Source organism: Apteryx rowi, unplaced genomic scaffold (assembly GCF_003343035.1).
Source record: "Apteryx rowi isolate R43461 unplaced genomic scaffold, aptRow1 scaffold_958, whole genome shotgun sequence".
NCBI lineage: Eukaryota > Metazoa > Chordata > Aves > Apterygiformes > Apterygidae > Apteryx > Apteryx rowi.
Window position 1 is genome coordinate 209,419 of NW_020451269.1, and position 21,785 is coordinate 231,203.

General features: G+C 38.4%; 1 protein-coding gene across 1 annotated transcript in view; it reads right to left on the reverse strand.

The window, feature by feature from the left end:
- MYO10 (myosin X) overlaps positions 1 to 21,553 on the reverse strand; it is a 77,793-nt gene extending 56,240 nt beyond the window's left edge. Inside the window, exons 1-15 of the mRNA XM_026092288.1 lie at positions 21,447 to 21,553; positions 14,424 to 14,558; positions 12,645 to 12,769; positions 11,601 to 11,614; positions 11,392 to 11,476; positions 10,622 to 10,725; positions 7,700 to 7,829; positions 6,626 to 6,744; positions 5,699 to 5,845; positions 5,419 to 5,519; positions 5,174 to 5,240; positions 3,480 to 3,572; positions 2,669 to 2,737; positions 2,399 to 2,481; positions 890 to 998 (exon numbers count right to left, since the gene is read on the reverse strand). Of these exons, the coding sequence (XP_025948073.1) occupies positions 890 to 998; positions 2,399 to 2,481; positions 2,669 to 2,737; positions 3,480 to 3,572; positions 5,174 to 5,240; positions 5,419 to 5,519; positions 5,699 to 5,845; positions 6,626 to 6,744; positions 7,700 to 7,829; positions 10,622 to 10,725; positions 11,392 to 11,476; positions 11,601 to 11,614; positions 12,645 to 12,769; positions 14,424 to 14,558; positions 21,447 to 21,538 (1,473 nt within the window). The 5' untranslated portion in view covers positions 21,539 to 21,553. The remainder of the gene's footprint in view (positions 1 to 889; positions 999 to 2,398; positions 2,482 to 2,668; positions 2,738 to 3,479; positions 3,573 to 5,173; positions 5,241 to 5,418; positions 5,520 to 5,698; positions 5,846 to 6,625; positions 6,745 to 7,699; positions 7,830 to 10,621; positions 10,726 to 11,391; positions 11,477 to 11,600; positions 11,615 to 12,644; positions 12,770 to 14,423; positions 14,559 to 21,446) is intronic.
- Between the last annotated feature and the right edge of the window lie 232 nt (positions 21,554 to 21,785).

Consider the following 21,785-nt stretch of genomic DNA (forward strand, 5'->3'; position numbering starts at 1 on the left):
GGTACGCATGACTATGTAGAAACAGTATGTACCCTCTACTATCCCAGAGAGCTAGCAAATAATAGCACCTCATCACAAGAAGAGGGTATTGTGTGAGACCAGGGATGTTGTTATAAAGCAAGCTGCCCAAGGAACACTAATATTAGTGTTTAAAAGAAATTGTGTGCACCCCACCATACATTCCTTGTGGTTCTGTCTAACCATTAGCAATAGTCTATTAAGATAAAATCTGCCCTAAGGGGGTTGAAGTCTACTCCCTTTAAAAAAAAAAAAAAAAAAGTGAATGAACAGAGCATTAATTTAAGCAAAATGAAAGACAACTAATCCAGACTTGTACTCATGTAATTTAGAGAAGATTTTGTGCCAATCTTTCTCTTTTAAATAATTTGGAGATACACTTTATGTTAGATTTCAATTTGGTGCCATTTTTGATGGCACAGTTATAAAGCTTCATAAAAAGGTGTTTAATAAAAACACCTTCCAAACTTTAAGTTAAAAGGCTAGGCAACACCTTAATGAGATATGTATTCAGTACTTATTTTTCATAGCATACAGGCACTGCTGTAGGGCTTTGTGCCATTTTGTGGTTGGTTTTAGATTAGAAAGAAAAAATGAGACAAGAGAGACTAGCTTCATGAAAGACCTTTAAAATAAGGACAAGGAAGCAAATGGAAAGCAAAGGGAGTTCTACGTGAATGCTGTAATACAAAGGTTAGTTTCTGCTTGAAGCTAGTGTGGCCAATTAGTTGATTAGTAACTGCAGTTTCCTAGAAGAGACAGCAATGTTTGATGCTGAAGTTTTAAAAGTTTTAATCTGTAATTGTTCTTTACTGAACAGAGTTTATCTATCACTGATTAGCTACAGAGCAGAGAGAACACATTAACTAACCTTGAACTGTAGGCTGACAGTGGGCTTTCGGTGCTTGCTTCCACATTTAAGAGTGTCTTGATTGTTGCGACTTGAAACATGTTCAAATAGATCATAGATGAAATCAAGACTGAAATGGGAAGGAAAAAGAAAATTTCAAAGATGTATCTTAACAGACCACAAGGTTTACCACTGTGCAATGCAGCATATGCACTGTCCCTTAGAAATCAATCCCCCTCTGTCCAAAAAACCACTTATGACTTCTRCGCTACAGATCTTTTTCTTTGCAGAATGTATACAGGGGAACCAAAAAGGATAATCCAGGTTCTCTCCTCCATTCCCAACATATCATTACAGAAATGAAGAGTGAAGTCCTACAGACACACTGAACCAAAACTTCAGGTGACTGTAATGGGAACTGTACCTGAATAAAGATTAAAAAAGATTTCCAGTTTGCTTCGGACCATAACAAATAACAACAACCCACATAAGCTTCACTTTCAGATGCTAACTATGTATGCCATTTTTTACACTATCCATCTTGTATCCTCCTGTTACCACTTCTACAGAAACATGTCTTTTAACTTAAATAGAATTGCTCCAGACAGACACTGATGCAATTGCAAAATCAGGCCCTGCAGCTTTAACTCTTTTATTACTTTTATCCACATACTTCAATTGACAGATGTTATGTCAGATCTGTCATGAAAACAGAACTAACAACATGCAGATGGAAATATTTATTAATAGTTTCCATGTATCCAGGTGCTTAAGGGATTTAAAACGAAACTACTCTCACAGCAAGGCAGGATGACTGGATGGGCTAGGGCAGCAGCCAAGAATGGAGACAATCTGGGTTCAGTTCCCTGCTCTTGTGTGAAAACTCTGTATGTCTTGGAGCCTCAATCATACATGTAAAGAAAGGGATATAGCATTGCTCCAGCTCACAGAGGTACTGTAAGGCTCATGAGACCTTACACAGCAGAATGACAGGAAGCACACAAGTACTAAAGACAACCAGCAGACTTCCAGTAGTATAAATTCTTTATAGAAATTCTCCTTTCTAAGACATTACTAGATGGCAATTTGTACTGCGATACATCCCTGAAATATACACTACCAATATCACTAAGCTTTCACCCCAATCAGAGAATACCAGAAATATAAACAAATCAGGCTGTATGTGAAGCAAGAACATATGCATGCACACAGCCTATGAGTGCACCCTGAAACAGTTAAAAATCATCACCAGTTTTCAATATCCTAGCTCACCAATGAGTAGCAACTGAACTTTCTAACAACCCCCAAAGTAAATAGGAACAAGCTACTGCACAATGTGGAAAAACCTCACTCAGTGAGAACTGATTAAAGTTAGTTCTGTTACAGGCACCTCTACTATTTCTTCTATGCTCCTTTCAACTCTGTTAAGCTCTGATGCTATGCAACATTCATTGCACTCAAACCCTGGCAGAATAAGGTGATATGGCACCCCCTTAAGATGAGGTTTAAACAGAAATCATAGAAACATACCAGCTTTCACGCAACAAGTTCAAGAGATCATCTCTGAAAGTATCTCTGTTCTTCTCCAAGATCCCTCGTACATCATACTGGACCTAGTGAGAAACAGTGCAGATTCAAACAAAAAGCAAGTCATCACGCACCTCTCACAAATGCAGTACTGTAAAAAGTGCTGAGGGAACAGAGTGCTTTGGTTAATTCTGAACAGCCTCAGGGCTGTTAAATTAAGCTAACAAAAACTCTGCTTGGAATAATTTTAGCAAATAAAGAAAAGAAAATTACCTCTCCAGCATAGTGTTTCACTCCAAAGTTGTGAATGGCAACTCTTGGTTTTACATAAAAAGGGTTGCTCTAATTGGAGGGAAAAGAAAAGAGAAAAATATATTTGGGGTCAGGAAGTATAATAATATAAAGGGTTACATTATCCTCTCAATCCAGATTTAAACAAACCCCTGTCTTCCAGTGAACTCCCTGGAAGATTAGTGCTCTGAAAGCAAACAACCAACTTATAACGATAATAGGATTTGTTAGTCTGGGTTGCTGCAAATGCAATAATAACAGATTTATTGTACCTAAAAAAGCATTATACTAAACCTGAACCCATCTGGTAGAACCATCCATTAAAGGCACTTTGAAAAAGAAGGACCTGTCTCAAGATAGGTGTTATGGAGACAACCGTAAGCTTGTATCACAGAAATTCTTGAATACAATTCTAGGATCACAAACAAAGGTAAAGCTAATCTGCATGAAGAAAGCAACAACCATTTAATAAATGCCATCAACTGAACACTTCAATACATCAATGGAAATTGAAGATCTAAGCAAACTGAGTTACTGCAGGTTGTCAGAGATGTAACTAAGAGTAAAATTTGACATTTCCACCAATATTGAACTCTTTAACTGGATGGTAACACGGATACATTTTTTCAGGTAACTCTCTCAATCCTGAAAGCAAATGATATGGATTGCCATGGAAGTAAGATCAGGCCCAAAACATACAATTACGCATTCATATATTTGAATCACGAATTTCTGTAGAAGCAAAGACACCCTCCATAATTTGCACAAAATACATTAGCAAAACATTACATACAGCATGCTGGGCATTTAACTTCTCCAGTAAGGTGGAGTCAGTAGCTTGAGGAAAATGGCTCTCTTCATTGATGAGTGCCAGCAGGCCAAGTTTCTAGAACAGTGAGAACAGGCAGAAGATGAATTAGCGCACAGGTGGACACTGACCTTGTCCCCAGTTTGCAAAATCACAAAGTTCTTCAAGTTATCGTGCAGAGAGGCACAAAATCACTAGTACCTGATTATAAACCCACTCTCGTAGGAGACTGCAATCCTATTTTTCTGACAATACTCCTAACCAGAAGAAGCAACAGTCTTCTTGATGTAGGGAGTTTTTAGGTGCAAATAGGGACATTACCACAGAATACACCCCCAGCCTCCAAGATCTCCAATGACCAGCAGCTCAGGGATTCCTTGAGTCTGAGGAGTTTGTGTAAATAGCCTTTCAAAAAAATGTCTTCCATGAATTTATCTAATTACTTTTTGAACCAATGCAAACTTTTAGCATCTACAATGCCCAGGGGCACAGCAAAAGTTTCACAGTTAAACTATGCAATGTGTAAAACAGAACCTCCCTTTGTTTTGCATATGCATCTGGATAATTTCCTTTGATGTTTCCTACTTCGTGTATTAGAAAAGATGGTAAACAAAGTAAGCTACCTTACAGTTAATTAACGTGTCCAGCAAACTTTAGGTTGATATAGTCTCTCAGAAAAACATAATTCTCCAGGTGCACATTTTAATAAGCCATTTCCCCTTAGCCTAGAGCGGCTTCTGACAAACCACCCTGTCCTCATGGCAGTTGCATCCTGACAGCTGAATCCCCTGCCCACTACTTTGGAGAGACTTTCCGTGATCATCTAAACTCAAACAGCAACACATCCCACTGCAGCGATCAATTCATGCAACCTCTTGTATTGCTGACAAAAGCAAGCAGGACCAAAACTCTATACACCTTATCCTTTGCCATCCAGCCTGTAACTATTAGAGATGAGAAAGAAACGCTGGAGTTACCATTTCTAGGCAGCAAATTTGGATCACATCTGCCCCTCACTGCTAACATTCCTACCAATAACCATGCAGATACTTCACACTTTTTTTTTTTTTTTATGTTTCTTTGGTACAATAAGAATACAAACAAAATTGTGGATGAAACAAAAACTGGCAGGCAACAAATGAAGATTACCCGCATTCCAGGAAAAGCAATAATGCAGCAAGACATTGTCATTCTTTCCCCCCACCTCCCACCCAAGCAGCTTGTCAATCTTGTCTTTTGGATTGAAAAATCTTCAAAGCAAAAATTGTCTTGCATTTTACATTTATACAGTACTTAACACTATGGATTTTATTATGTCACATTCATTATTTTTACTATAAGGTTTACTGAGTAGTTACACGCTAATAAAYAGAAAAAAAAACAGGAGGGCAAGCTTTATGACTAAAGACAATCTCTATTTCACCTTTTTAATCAATACAAATATTGCTTTTGCATACAGTCACACACTGTTAAAAGTTACTACATGGAAAGACAGGTATATTGACCTTACCATATAATCTAGAATATGGCCATGTATGAGAGTGATCACATTAAAAGATCACTATTTAAACATCCATGAGCTACTTCTTCACTTGTTCTTTGTGTCAGCAGGTGTTTTAAAAACTTATCATTTCATAACAAAAACTAGAAATATGAACTGATATCAAATACTTTATTACCTTTTCAATAAGATCCAAGCACTCTCCATTGTCTTTCCAGTCAATGTCTTCCCAAACTAGTCCTTCCCTAGTGAAAATAAGGAGCAGCTTTTTATTGACAATTTCAAAACCAAAGATTTTAAATACAGGAATTAAGGGAGCTGTTGTATTTGTACCTCCAAAGGAAGCTACAGCAGCCGGGAACCCAAATTTCAAAAGATACGGGTATTTTCAAACTGCTCTCAAATTTCATCTGCAACTCTTACCTGCTGTATTCCAGTTGCTCCAAGGAAAAGATGTGTCTGTTGAAATACTCCTGAAGCTTTTCATTTGCATAGTTAATGTTAAACTGCTCAAAACGATTAACCTACAAAGACAAGAAACTTTCAAAAATGCATAGGTTCAAAGTATTTTACTTTGCAAACAATGAACTAATTTAAGTCATAACATGTTTAATGATCAAGTTACAGTGAAGATGAAAAAGATACGTAGAACAATGAAGCATGAATGTCAGACAACCCACCTGAACAACCTCGTAAAACCTACCTCAAAGTTTTCAAATCCAAATATATCCAGAATTCCAATGGACTTGAAGTCTTCCTTGCTTCTGATTCTGCTGTTGATTTTCTTAATGACCCAAGCAAAACACTGAGAATAAAGTGCCATAGCCATAGAATCTCTGCTATCTATTGCCTGCATTAGAGAAGTAACACACATTATAGTAATCATCATTGGAACTGAGAAGTTACCAGATTTTGCCAGTCAGTGTCTTTTGCACAGCATAAGGCAAGGTATACTGCAGACAACTTTGTATTCCTATGTACCTTGATGGTTGTTATATTATCAGTTACTAAGAGTCCCAGTTCAAGTTTTAACACTGTAAGTTGTAACAGTTTTATACTTATGTGGCTTTAAAATTACATTTCAAAACTCAAGCATTCAAAAAATAGGAAATGATAGACTTAAGATGGGGAGGAGGAAAAAGAAAACGGCAGGAAATACTACCCTAATTCACCCCTTTTATAAGTAAGCATATTACTGATGTTTACCTTTTTCTTCTTTGTACATTACTAATGTATACCTTTTTCTTTTTCTTCTTATTTTTCTTCCCTTCTTGTAAATAACCAATGTATTTTTGCTGAAAGTTTCCAAAATTGCTCACCTAACACAGGCATCCATAATGAAAAATGTCAGCCTGCATGATTAGAGTTTGGAAAAAATGGTAAGCAATAAGACTGAATAATAAATCACAGGAACCAAACTAGAAGCCCTGACCAGAATGGTAGGATGGGATCTATAGAAATTTCTAAAAATCCAATTATATCCTTCTTAAAAAATTAGACAGTGTTCTTGATAGCAACACAACCTTGATGCATGAAATAAGCTTCTCTTCCTAAGCGATCGATGGACTTCAAGACTGAGCAATGTAATTTAACAGACCCTAGTAACTTGTCAAAACTGAGATGCCTTTACCTGTTGTATACTAAGAGGTGTTAGGATTTCTTCTCCCCTGAGAATCATTGACCTCTGGGTCAATGCTTCAGTTAGCTGTGTGGAGTCCAACCCCAGTAATTCAGCAGATCTTCCCAGAGCTGGCAAGAGAAAGAACCAAATATAAATATATTCTTAAATGTGTAAGTGTATGAAACTCAGCTTATTATTTATTATTATTATTATTATAGTTGTGATCATCATTTAAGATGCTTCTAGAATGATAGGAACTAGAAATCAAAACACAGTTAGAATTTCTAACAGCAGTAAAAAGGTATAGAATCATAAATATGTACAGTTGAAGGAATTTAGTAGTACATATTCATCACAATTAAGTCACAGATATTTATTTTCCTCTTAAAATTACAAGTTAAGGTTTCAAACAACCTACTACTTTCACCAACATATTTCCCCAGCTACAAGCAGTAATATCCTCTTTGTCTACATGAATGTGTTTAAGCTCCCCTCGGGATAATGAGAATAAAGAAAACCAATAAACTAAGAAATCTTTTCTTACATGCATATTCTAATTCGCAATTTTGCTGTGATGTGGTATATAAAGCAGTACATAATGCTACTCTTTGTTACCGTATTTGAAAAAAACATTTAAAACACTCACAAGCTCAATCTTTAGACATAGCAGCACATACTTTCATATTGCAACTGCAATACCGAAAGCTCTAACAAAAGATAGTTTAAATGGAGAGCTCAATTGTGGAACATACTTAATCACATAAGTTTTACCATACTGAAAATACGCTAAACCAGGAATTAGAATACAGTGGAACTTCACTACTGTTTATGGAATAAATATCTACTCAAGTTCTTTCCTAATCTAATCCTAAAATGTAGTGTTCAGCAGCAAAGACTGATTTGCCTTACCTGTCAAAAAACAAAAACAACTTTTCAATCAACATTTACAGAAGCTGAAAAGCAGTCAGACCCCTTTCATTATTTGTCCTTGCTTTGGTCTGGTCTGCTAGCAATGAGCAATGAGTATAACTTTCACAACCTCAAGAAACATTTACGTGCTACAAGGAACCACAGCCTTCTCACCTGTTTTGAAGGACACTTGTGCCCCACCAGCAGTGATAAACTCAATGTTTCCTAGATGCAAAATGCCAGCTAATAGCCTCAAAACTTCTCGCACTTCCTCCTTGCTGAACTGCATCACTTCCATTGCAGTCTGGAATGACACGTGAACTTCTTAAACAAAAGGCACATTAAAGCAAAAATGGAGACATGGACAAAACCACCAGCTGTGTTGTATGGCCTTTGAAAGGCAAGTCAGTATTGACAGAGGACTGGCAGGGGTTAATTTCTTTGGTCTCATCCCAGATCACATACATTTTAAGACATTACAGGGACAACTTTGAACAGGCAAGTATCACTGTTTTTACAAACTCTCCTTCTTTTGACACTGTAGGAGCATTATTGCTTTCAGATTCTTCATTATGCTTAAAATTATAAAAAGACTGAAATGCTTTACTGAGTTCTGTATCAGACAGCTTCACTCATTTGCGCTAGTAACTGATAACCTCCTCTGTTTTTACCAAGTTTTGCCAATTAATCACGTAGGTGACAAGGCATGGGGGGAAGGAAATGCTGCAACATACTAGATTTGCACATTTATTTTCTCAGCCACAGTGAATTTAGAGGAGGCATTCTGTAGCATATCCTGGGAAAGCAGTGAAGTCCAAATAACAGATCTTACCAGTATACTCTGACACCTTATCACAAAGTTGARCAAGAAACACAGATCTATACAAAACTTGTTGAATTTAAGAATTACCAGCATGGCAATGATCAAGGCTCTACTATATAACAAGAAGAAAAGGCAAATCTCCACGTAAAGAAATCTTAAATTAAGAGCAATGCACACTTTTATCTGATAGAGAGGGGATAAGTAATTGTAATCCTCTGGAAACTACCTGAATTTACCCAAAGTGGGTCTACTATGCTTCTGCCTGATTTACAATGTTATGCTCATGGTAAGTGTCTGATTGAGGACACATGACACATTTTATCTTTAATAAATCTATCAGTTACAAATGGAAACCCTCAGAATCATCCCAAAATGAAGAAAGGTGAAAGCTGTGTTTTGTATCGGAGACCTTTTGCAACAGTGCTCTAAGAAAGCTGGCAACACTGTTTCTGAATACATCTCCAAGCTTACAGTGCAGTTCCTCCCAGTCCCCTTGCAAAAGGACAGATACAAAGAAAAATGTCTAAAGTGCAGCCACTTGAAAATCATCTTGCCTCTAGGAAAGTATCAATAAAGAAAGCACAGACAGGGATTGATTAAAAAAAAAAAGTTTCACTTAAGTGACATTTCTAGGACTTAAACTGTAAGAAAAAATATGGAAAGGGGATAAACAGAGTAGGAAAAGACAGGAGAGCGCAAACTGCAAAATTGCGGTCCCTCTCCTATTCTAGGAAAGCAGACTGGAAGCCTCATTTGGTGCACCAAATGTGTCTGTATTTCCAGCAGAATACAAACCTAACCTGTCAAGTTAACTTCATGCTCTACACACTGTGGGATAATTAGCACAAAGTAAATGTCATGCTAAACAGCTTAAGCTATGTGACTCTAGTGTAGATAAGCTAACAAGTTTTCCAACACCCTTCACCAAACTAGAATAGGAGGTTTTACAGGAAAAATAACTGCTGCATCCACTACACAGTAATTTGTCATTTTGGCAAAGAAATTAAAATAGCTAAGCAAAAATAATTTGGTGAAGGGCATTAAATGTGATTTTTGTTGATTTTTAAAATCTATCACATATCATTTCAGTAATATGGTAAGCAATTAGCAATTATCCTAAAAGTTAGTATAGACTAATCACTGTAGCCAATTGCCAACATTAGTGTAGGTATGAGATATAAAGTTGTTCAAAGTTGTTCTCCATCAGGACCTGGTTTTAACCCATGTTTCCATTTTATTCAACTGTATTCTGTACATTACTCCATATAACTGGATCTCCTAACTGCAACTTAAAGAATTACAAAAGTCCACATGCTGTACTCCACACATGTTGCACTACAGACTTGGGCCAATAGACATTACATGATCTGTATAAAGCTTTAAAATGAAAAAGCGGTGAAAATACACATACATGTAATATAAAACATCTGATAAAATAAGCCTGCCTTCCCATAAAAGGCAGGTTGCTTCCTGATTGCTGCATGTTTTTGACAATTTTATATGAGTAATTGCACACAGATAACTAATGAACAGACATGAAAATGAGCCTTTTTATAAATATAACCAGCCATCTCACTACATTCACAGTAGTTCTATTTATATTGGAGGAGGGCAAAGGAGGAAAAGGAAATCTAATACTGTATTTTTTGAGCTTTTAGATTCGGGAACAAAGTGCAACTCTGTAGTCTGAGGATGCTTGGCATGAGTCAGATTTTAAAGCATGACACCAAAACTTACTGTCTGTGAACACTCTTGTTCATATTGCTGTGTTTTATTTGAGATACAGGCTACCACGATGAAGGGACTACACTTATGTTTACTCATAACATCTTTCTTCAACCAACACTGCATACGGAGAATTTTGACACAAATACAAATAGATACGTTCATTATTCTGAACTCCTGTAAATGTCACTGCAGCTGGGCATGAATGGAAGGGCAAAGGCATGTGAATGTCTCACCGTTTTTCCAACTGATACTCTTTTGATTCCAAAATGTAATCATTTCACTAAATTATAGCACAATTAGAAACGATAAAGTAAAATCAAATATTGGAGACAAGGCAGAGACATGCTCAAAATGGCAGTGAAATGTTATCAGAAATGTAAGTCCCTACAAGTCTAGTGCCTGTATGATAGAGTGCCATGTAGTGCCTGAAAGTCAAGAAAAGCACAGGTAAGCATAAGAAGGCTTTGTGCCTGCTCTGTCAATAGGTCCCAGGCATCTGCACTACTAGCACCCTTAAAGCATAAAGAATTAACAAAACAACTCACAATGACTTCCTTGAAAGAGTCTTTGTCACTGATTGTCTTGTCCGCTATACATCCAGATTGATTCAGGTAGTGGTAGTTCTCTGGCACAGATAAGTAAAAAGCATCTAATGAGGGGAGAAAAAAGGAGTGAAAAAAATCCACAAAACAAAAACACTCCACAAATTCCTATGTGACAGCTAAATAGTTCATAATTCATTTGCTCATAAATAAACATTACGCACAAACAAAGTTTATATTAAAAAAAGATACGGGTTTTATTTTGTTGATTTTTTTTGCTTTATTTAGCTGTACAATGTACAGCTGTACAACTTTTTAGCATGCAAAGACAGCAGGCCCACAGGGAGGTGCTGAGACAGCCTTAGGCAATTTTGCACATATACAAATGTCATTTCTTTTGTTCAGTGGATTTATTCTTTATAAGAGGGGATTAGAGGAACAAGAATTCTTCTCTTTGTTGCTATGGAGTTATTCAGTACCAGCAAAAATATTCAGCTTGAACAGAGTAAGCATGTTTGTCCTCAAATAATTTTCCCAGGGCTTCAGCAGAAGCTGGGAGTAAAATTACCCGCAGCCTGGTGACATTTTTCAGCTAAGCAGGTTGCTTTATCAAGTTGAGCTCAAATTCACACTCAGTGAATTCATACTTAATAAATAATCTATTTCTCTGCTTGGGCTATTGGGTTCCTACAGTTAAATTTTCCACCACTGTCACCATGGCTGACTACTAGCAGAGCCACTACCAGTTGTGTGACTTGCACTTTGCCACTCACCTTTCTCTCTCTCTTCTACCCCTGCCAGCAGAGCGTAGAATATATGATAATTTCTTTCCCCAGGGTTCTGCCTTACTACACGGTTCTGTCAAAGTAAAAAATAGTTTCCATTTAAGGAATCATTTTTAAGGAGAATTTATTTATCCACAATTTCAAAAGAATAAATAAATCGAACAAAATTAGCTGAGCAAAAGCAAGTATCAACTTACTTTTTCCAATAAATCTACAGCCACATACAAAAAACTTCAGTCAAGGAATAAAGCAAAAACATTTAATGCACAAGCTATTTATAACCTTCCTTACGCYTTCATTTCAAGCAACAGGAAAAGACTCACAGTCTTTTCCTACAACTTGCCTACTGCCATAACAAGATGAATAAAGTAGCAACAGTGATAATATTACAATAGTTCTAATACCAATGCGTTCCCCCACCTTCATTTCCTCCATCCCCTCCAAAATTGGACTTGTCGCATTCTGGATTTTAAATGGCATCTGCTTTCCTTTACTTTGTCTTTTTCCTACTAAAGCTCAGGAACAGCTTTAAGGATGAATTCATCCCACCGCAAAATCAGTTTATATTCAAAACACTAGGTAGGATTTGAGAAAGTGGTGTCAGCAGCATATTTCCCCCAAACAGGGAAGCAGGATGCTTGACTATTCCAGTTACTGTTTTGAAACAGCAAGCAGTCTGCGATGKGCCTGCATAATCTGTTACATCTTCATCTATACAGCTGTCTGTCCCTAGAGCTCTGGTGCTCTTTTAGAGCTGCCTGATAGTCCAATTTTGCCAAAGGAAGGACATATCCAAGGACTCAACCACCCATGCTCACACTACGGAAATTCAGCAGCTCTGTTCTTTGAACTACTTTTCTAGTAACTAAGAAATTTATCTTCAGATATAATAGCTGAGGGAAACAGTTGAGGACTGAGATTAAGAATTAAGGTCCTATTAGCCCATGATGTAGGAAGACGTACATGAACCACAGCATCAGTAGCAATGCAAGATCTTGGTCCTCTGAGTGTATATATGACCCACTCTGCTACAAATGCATGTGTGCATGAGCGCAAAGGTGCCCACAGAATTTGCTTGTACCGCTTGCCTTTCCCACCTAAATCAGGTCAAGTGAATTGTGTATGTTTTTGGGTAGGGTGAAAGGACAGAAAAGGGTGAGCTGCTTCTCTCTCAGCTCTCCACAGAGGAGGTATATGCGGGCTGCCCGGAAACACTGAGGCAAATCACCAAATAAGGATACAATCTATAATTCTTCCTCCCTGAATGTTTCCTTTCTGACAGATGTTCAGCTGAACAAACTTCCCAAAGCGACTTGAGTTGTTGTTGTAAACAGTCTTCGCATTTCCAAAAGCTTCCATAATTGGACTGTGAAAATACAGAAGAATGACAAAAGTGTTAATGTGTGACTAGCAAGCTAAGAGTTTCACATGGGACTGGCAAAAGGAATGGCACTGTGCCCATTTTGACATCCTCCTCAGCCTTAGGCTATATCCTCAGCATTATCCTGACAACGAACATCTCTGGTATCAACAGATGTAAGTATTCAGGCAACAAGATCTACAGTACTAAACTACTGCACAGTTTAATCTATTACAGTGCAGAAGATGCAAGCAATTCTCTTCACAGTACTCAAATTACAGCAAGTTGCTGGACAGATGCAGGGAAAATAGTCCTTGTCCTATGGCAATTAAAAAAAAAAAAAGTTCTTTAAATCAAAATACAGCAAGTAAGCAGAGATGAAGCATGATAGACAGAAGTAACAGACCTTAAACTGACTCTGTTTTTAAATAGCTTAGAAGCATATGTTATTTCATTTGAGCACTGAGTGATTTTTAGCTTGTATAGAGTGTCCAACTTATCTGATGCATCTACTCATCTGTCATATCAGCTTTCCTGATCTTCCTTTTCCTGAGTGTGCTTCTACCACATGCGCTCTTTATCCTTCTCATGCCCCATCTTCCTTACCTTTTCTTCAGGCTACACACACCAAGCCAACAGTTCCTCTCTCCCATTACCTGTTTCCCTCACTTTGATTATCTGAATTCAGACTCAGATAAAAATGGAAGCCACCATTAAATCATCACCCATTTCAAAAATCTCCATCTATGTGCTTCATTAAGATATCCCACTGTGCTCTTAACTTTCTAGAGCACCCAGGTGATATTGTTTAATGGAAATTTCCCCCTTTCCAATATTCATTTTATTGTTTCATAAATTCATCCACATATTTAGTTACATTACAAGCTCTTTCACTTCATTGACAAGGCTTATGTCTTCTGGAAAAACATCTGTGTATTTAGAGATTTGGAAAAGCAGAATTAATTAATTGCATGTTATTTAATTAAATACCACTGGAAGTACATACTACTCCTATAAAGTCAGAGAGCTTACATCACACTGCACATGTAAAGAGACTGTCTCAAAACCATTTCTCAGTGATTCAGTCTTTTCCTTAAAATGTGACCAAGATAATATAGGCAAGAATTTGTACAAATCTGTGCTAGGAAGAATGTGAGCCTTTCTTTCTCGGTGAAATGGGTTTCAGAAGGGATGAAAGGCATACACAAGGCATTTCAAAAGAAACAAAAGATTCTCTAGCCCCTCACAAGCTGCTTGAAGAACCTGCACATCCTCACACATTTTTGACCCAAGTGTCTTTCAGCTAAAGAAACCACACCTTAAGAGGTGCTTAATAGCAATAGGGCCTGTGCTATAAAACAGACTTTTATAAGGAATTTTCTAACCAGAATGTAGCATCATGTAAACACAAGGAAAATTGGTTTCTTTTATAGCAACAAATCAACAACTGAACAAGACTATGTAAATTCTTAACAGGGCAAATTTATACCCGTCAGTTCATTCCCTGGCACCAGAGTATGAATTTTCCCTTATTTCTCCACCAATGTTTTTACATTAACCTAGATTTTAAATATTTCCAGCCTCTGTGACTGTCCCATCTCAGTTAACAGACCCTTTTGTGCAAAATCCAGGACCACATACAAGAATATGAATGAAGTACCTGCTTTCAAGAATAGCTTGCTCCACGCAGAAGGTTTTCTCTCTGGAAGACAGTTCCAATGAATGTTGGCTCATTGCAGATAAGAACTTGAGAATCAGTTTAGTGCTTTCTGTCTTACCAGCACCACTTTCACCACTGAAAGAAGAAGAAGAAGAAGAAGAAGAAAGTGTTTTGACAGTTCCAGCTGCAGAGGTTGGCTTTGTCTGGCCAACCCTCTAAATTACTACAAGCTAGGGAGACTGGGACAAGTATGCAAGACTATCAAACAGCAGCAGAATTCAGTAAGTATAATACACCTTTAAACTTGCTGAATATGACATTCAACAAAAAAATCATGCTAACTTCACACTTTGTACCACTTTTCAGACAACATTTCAAGGCATTTACTGAATACAGATGCGCAGGACATCCATGAGGCTAAGAAGAGTTCTCTGAACACAGAGTACCAACAAACCGCACCAACAGAGAAAAGCAAAAATAGCACAAAGGGGCACCGCCTCATGGTTTAAAAATGGACAGTGAGAAAGTCCAGAATGTGGAGACTTTCCCCACATGAATGAAGCTGGGAAGGTCTGGAATTAAGTTGCAGCAGTCTAGCTAATGAGGGAGCCTTGCTGCAAGACAGAGAACATTAGAGACATCAGTGCATGTTATAGCACATAAAAGCTACTAATACTATTAATGCTGATATTCTTCATGAGGTACACATGCACAGAAAGCAATACACTTGATTTCCTTTTTTAGACCATCTGACTGAAAGGTGTAAATTTTGCTTGTTTCTCCAGGCTCATTACTCTTCAATCATGTATCTTTGTAATTAAAAGCACACTGTGAAGTATGAAGAAACAAAGCTTGTGGTTTAAGTTTGTCTAATTTGCTTACTTTTCATCTGAAGTCATGGCATCAAATTCTAAGCTGCAGCCTAATTCCCAGTTTTTGTAATTCCTAATTAAGCTGTGCCTAATTCCTGTTTACTTCCATGGGAAGGAGGTACATTTTGGCCTCATCCTACCCTTTTCATTGTAGCAAGTGGGAGTTCTGTCATTGACTTTGATGGAGCATAACTGGGCATATGTAACAAGCACAGCCTTTTCTTGTGCCATTGTAAGTGGTGACCCTAGTGGTTTTAGGCCATGACAAAGGATAATGATGGTTTCTAGCAAAAAAGCAAAGAAGAAAGGTATAGCCCAAGGAAGAAGCAAGTCATTTTCCTGCAAATGAATATGAACAATTACAAAAATAATCAGGGAAGAGGCATAAAGAATACATAATGAGAGACTAAGAGTTTTTTAGCTGAGATTTATTTTTAAATATTTCCCAGAAAAAATCAGTAAGTCTTTAAAATGTTTCATAAACCTCATAAAAGATACACTATATGCTGTTAAGTTTGAGTTATGTATGTTTCATCCATCAGATATTTACCATCTCAAATAAATTCTGCAGCATGTTTAATTTATTTTTACCCCTGACACTTGGGATTCCAGCTTATAACCACCCTTCCCCAAGGTCTGAGCCTTCTTGGTATTTGTTCCCTTTCTCTCCACAGACCCACACCCATTCATGTTCCTTTGCCAAGGAAGCAAATCTTTACTATACCCTGTATTTGATACTGGCTCCTTGTATCCTAAAAGACTAGCACAACACTTCTACTACTAGTTTTGAAATAAGTTCACATACGTTCGCATTATCTTTGTCTGGTGCAAAAATCTCATCAAGTGGCACATATCTCTTTCTGTCTACATTCTCCTGCTCTGAGCTCCACTGCAGGGATCTGGGTGTCAGAAGGACATCAGCTCTTCTGAGGACACTGTCCTTTACCTGACACCATCCCACAGCCTATGCTCTGAAGCATTAATAGTTATTCCATGGAAGCTGTGTTACCCCAGTGCAATCGAGAGCAATTCTGTAAGTGATATATTCAAAGCTCATTGAAAAATATTTTCTATGCTTATTTCCAGTACAGTTGATACTATGCAGGATTATATGCTCTTGATTTTTTCTTAGAACACTAGAGGCTCAGGACTGGGTCAGGCTCAGTCCTGTATCTGACAGTGACCAAAAGGGGATGCCCAGGGAAGGCAATATTTTCCCTTCCATATTCTCCCAGCTTCCTAGCATCTTCTAATCCTCAATGGATTTATCTTCCATGAGTTTCTAGCCACATCCCTTAAAAACCTTATGAACTTTTAACACCCACAACATCCTACTGTAAAGATCATTACCTGCTGTACGAAAAGCCACCCCCTGCTGATTCGGATCTCCCTATTAGTTTCATTTGATGCTGCCTAGTTCTCATATTGGAAGGAGCAGCAAACAATACATCCCTGCACTCCCTCTCCCTGCTGCTCCCGACTTCCTAGACATCGATCACCCCGCTGCCAAGCTGTCCAGCTGAGTTAGCTATACGGAAGCCATTCTACACTCCCATTCCCTTTTGTTCTCCTCTGAAGTGTCTCCAGTTACAACAAGTCCTTCTGGATATAAAGCAAGGGAGGAAAGGCCTGTTCACAATAATAAAGACACGAGCAAAGCATGCATTTACACAATGATCTCTATTTTGTTCTCTATTCCTTTACTAGTAATGACTAAATTCTATTTAGTTTTACAAATACTACAGAGCATTGAGTGGATGGTTTCATGGATCCCTCTAGCATGACTGTAAGACCTCACTCCGGCATGATGTTGCTCAGCTCAGGACCTATTATTTTGTGTGTGTGAAGGTAGCTCTGTTTTTTCCCCTTGCAAAATGCTTCATAAAAGACAGTTACAATTAATAAGATGAAAATCAAAAACAAGCATGCTAATCTTCCAGGTTGTTTATTCAACCCACACAGTACAAACATCAGAAGTAGGTTAGCCTGGGATCAATCTTTCAGAATCCTTAGAGAGCCTGTCCCTATAGGATGCTGGCAAGTAAAAGAAGGGGGAATTTTTTAGTACATGCTCAACCTTTCCAGCAGCTCTTCTCCCCATGAGTTTAAGTGCCCAGCTTGTTCCACATCACTACACTCAGTATTCTGAATATATTAAGTATGACAACAACCCACAAGGCCTCATTTAGGAGATCTTTAATCTTTCTCCATGACTTGTTCTACACAGGGCATCTCACTAAGGGCACAACAGTCTGAACTCCAGACTGCTGCAATGAAAAAAGGGGTCAGTAAGACAGACTTCTCATTCTGAAGGACTTGATGCAAATAAGGCTGGATCAACACAACTCTAAATCACTTCTCAGTTCTTTCTTCTGGCTTTAAAGCCCCAAAGACAGATACACACAGACAAAACAGGCCTCCTCAGCAAACAGTTTTTTCAAATGCACAAGAGAACTTTGTATGTCAGTCTCATAAGTAAGTCTTCCATCAAAAATCTGAGTCTTATCCAAAGAGTAGATTGTTTTATGTTGATTTTCAAGCTGAACAACAACAAATAAATGTCAGGCCATCAGACGACAGATATATAACAGAGAGAACAAACTGGTTTCTGACTGTGATTTCCCACTCATGGCATCGACCTGAAAAGAATGTAACTCAGCATGGCTGTTGCTGCTCCTTCTATTGCTCTACGCTTCTGAGACCACCTTATGCAAAAAAAGCAACAAAAATACAACCTAAATATACAAAAATACAACTTAAACTTGTCAGCCAATCATGAACTGCACTCAGTCATGTCTCTTGACTGCTTTGCTATTCCTTGACTAACAGCGAGGGATTCCCTTCCTGCTCCTGCCATGGTGCCCAGATTCCAGATCAGCTATTCAGCTTGAGCTGTTCGTTTGGCTTTCCATAAACAGCAGCACGGCAGCTGAAAAATCAGAAGATGTTAATAGTTTTGTAATGTGTCTGTCACAGCACCAAATTTAACTTTGAAGGGCTTCCCCCCCCTCCCCAAATGCAACTGGCCTTTGAGATAAGGTTCAGACCAATATGAAGTTGAAAATTCTTTGCTATAGACATTTTCGAATGAAAAGTTTTAGCTCAATAAGCACACAAGCAATTTCTAGCCTGGCAGAACAAAAACCATTTCACAGTTGTGTTAATATTCTAATGCACAGGTTCTGCACGGCTTCTCCAGTGTGCTCTTCTGTTGACATTATAAGCTGCTAAGTCATTCTTCTGCAGCATTATCATGAATAAGCCTGTGTAACACAGACCAATAACCAGGCATCTTCAGATGACTTCATGGAATATTATTCCTTCTGTATTCCCTTCCTTTTCACCTTTACTCTCAGTGGTTATACTGGAAAAATGGTCTGTGCTTTATTTTACATTTTAGGTCTCTATTGGTGATAATTTTTGATTCAAATTCTTCCTTTAACTCTCTCATCTTATTCCACTCAGAAAAATTCAAAACATTTCAAAATAATCTAGAAGCTTTTTCACAGGTTTTTGAATCCAAATACCACATTCTTAAAAAAGCATCTCCAAAACAAAGCTGAACAAATTCCGACCGCCAGCAGGGGGCACTTCAAGTCCAGAGGATCATTAAAAAAAAAAAAAGTTAAAAAAAAACCCACGGTAAATGCCTTATTTCATAAGGCAGTTTCAACTTGCTATTGAGTTTTTAGATCTCCAGACTAGGAACAGGTGAAAATTGCATATCAGATTTTGAAACCTACTCTGACAACTTACTTATTTTAACTGAATGTAATTGTTTATTATGTTTTCATGATGGAACAAAATTTTCTTTTGTATCATCTCTTACATGAAATATAATACTAAATTATTTGCCTGAATTCAGACATTAGCCAGAGTTCGGCTTGACCATTTTTTCAAACACCAGTAGTAACCAGGCAAACCCGACAGTGAGTTGTTGCAATGTCCAGTTCTAAGACACTGAAACATGAAGGCGTGACCAGGATGCTGAGCATGACTAGGAAATTGGCTCTGCCTCCAGTCTGATGCCCCAAACTAAATTATGCAATCACGAAGACCTTCCTAAACTTCAGAACAGCCACTGGAAACATCTGGTAGCTTTAAAAAATCCTGCTCCGAGTCCTTCACAAGCTACAGCAGATTATCTTGCTTTACAAAAGGAGATTTTATTTTGTATTTGTTCTTGTAAACTAGAATTACTCCCATACGCTGTAGAAACTGAAGACGCCCTTACAAGGTAGTATTACTGCACTTGTCCAAAACACTGAACTTATTCAAAATCATTGTTTTAGTCCAAGACCACGGTAAGCTATCTTAAAAAGGACTGTTAACGTGAAACTTTTCCTTATTATGGCTTGTCTGTACCAAGGCACAGGGTTTGCAGAGCAGAGCCTGCCAGGGACTCCTCTGGAACAGCCAAGACTTTTATTTCCTTTTTAGGGCATAACCTGCTTCTCTCTTTGTGGCTTGTGGAGAACTGGAAGGAAAGGTAGATACTTAGGCCAGTACATAATGGGATTAATAAAAATACCAATGGCCACTGGGTAGGCACCAGAAGTGATTTCAGTGATTTCAGTCCCAAAGATTCAGGGTATGTGGGCTGTTCACGAATAATTACCTGACAGTATGCCATGAAATCATGATTCCAAACTATTTTTTTTTCAGATGACACAGGGATCTGTACATTTCATTTTTTCACAGAGTGTCACCTGGACTGAGCTTTAAATGTACAATGGTATATATATAAAAGAAAAGAAAAAAAAAAGGGGGGGGGGGAAGCAAGTCCATAGTTGAAAATACATGCAGCCCTCCCTATCGCTGTGCCACTATTAGGCAGAACCTGCCTGGAGAAGAGGACAGAGTGGGACTGCCAGCTAAGACCTTTCAGAGAAGTTGAAAATAGACTTAGCTGTGCTTTATCTGATCCACATTTCCAAAAACAGCTTGGGTTTTTAACTACATGTGCCAAATCATCTTCTTTTCCAGGAAAACTTGCAAACTGGTCTGTAATTTTAAATGTAGGTAGAAACCCCCTACTGCAAAAGGTGCAGTTGTCACTTTGCCACATCCCTTCTCTGCCCTGCCAGCTGCTTGGTGCCCCAGTCCATGGCTGTTGCAAAGGCTCCCCTGGAGGTCAGGAGACAGCCAAAATCGTGTCAGCTTGTGCCTGAAGAGTTCTCACTTCTGTCACATTTGCTTGTGCTCGAGGCTGCTGGAAGGCGAGAGCAACCAGGCTTAAGCAAGGCCCTGTTGCACCCTAAAAACTGCAGAAGTAAGAGCGCAGTGAGGGAGGGGGAAGAGGAGCGCTCTCACTCACTGTGCATCCACCCCCCTAGAGAGTGGAAAGGTGCTGTGCAGCCACGGCCACCACGCTGCCCCTGCCGATGCAGCAGGCAGTGCCAGCACACCAGGCAGGCTTCAGCTCGCCCGCCGCGTGTGCGAGCCAGCACAGCTGAGCTGGCACGCTGTGCGAAGGAAGCCACATGGGGAAAGAGCTGGCGCTTTTTACTTCTTTTCTGGAATGTGAAGGCAGAGGGGGCTGAAAGCAACTAAAAGCTATTGAAATGCCAACTACTCTCCATGTATGTTCGGCAGCAGTGAGATTCTGAATACAAGCACCACAGTGGATCAAAAGGGAAGCTATTAAATCACCATTAAATTAAAGCACAATTAGATTAAGCAAGGAAAATTAATCAGGCAGAATTAAGTGGCTGAAACGTGGAGGGTTTTCTCTTTTGCTATTATTATTTATAGCCTTTCTCAAGACTGGGGTGGGAGTTTTGTTTTGTTTTTTCTTCTCTAGGTACAGGGTTCAGGGTCTAGCAGTGACAAACTACCAAGCTGCACGGTGATGTATAAACCAGTAGGGGAAGCACTTAAACTAAAATCAGATGGATAAGTAGCAAAAATGCACAAAAACAACAAAAATATTTTTTCAATAAATTAAATTATAAGATGYATAAGCAAAATGAACATTTTGTCAGAGGTCAACAGAACAATACATAGCTAATTCAAAAATCTCTTCCAGAACTCTGATGATTTAAAAACATGCTTTCTTTTAGAGTTTTCCTCTCCATTTGGCCCAAATATATGTTTCTAAATCACCTCTAAAAGCTCACCAGCAGGGATAATTTAAGCAGCAGCCATTTACCTGATGAGGATACACTGGTTGTCATGACGCTTCCAAAGGCAGCGGTAGCACTCGTTTGCCACAGCAAAGATATGAGGTGCAATCTCTCCCATGTGGTGCTTGCTGTATTGCTCCACGGCAGTGCAGTCGTACAGCCCTGGAATGGTCTTGTACGGGTTCACAGAGGCAACAATGGAACCAATGTATGTCTGCAAGCACACAATTCCCCCAGAGTTATTACACTTGGTGTAATAGCATAAAGGTCAACAGAAAGACAATAAATACATGTTTGCAAAAGCTTAGCAATCCTTATGGAGTTTGGATACAGGCACTAGCATTTTTCCCTGCTTTTTTCCCCTT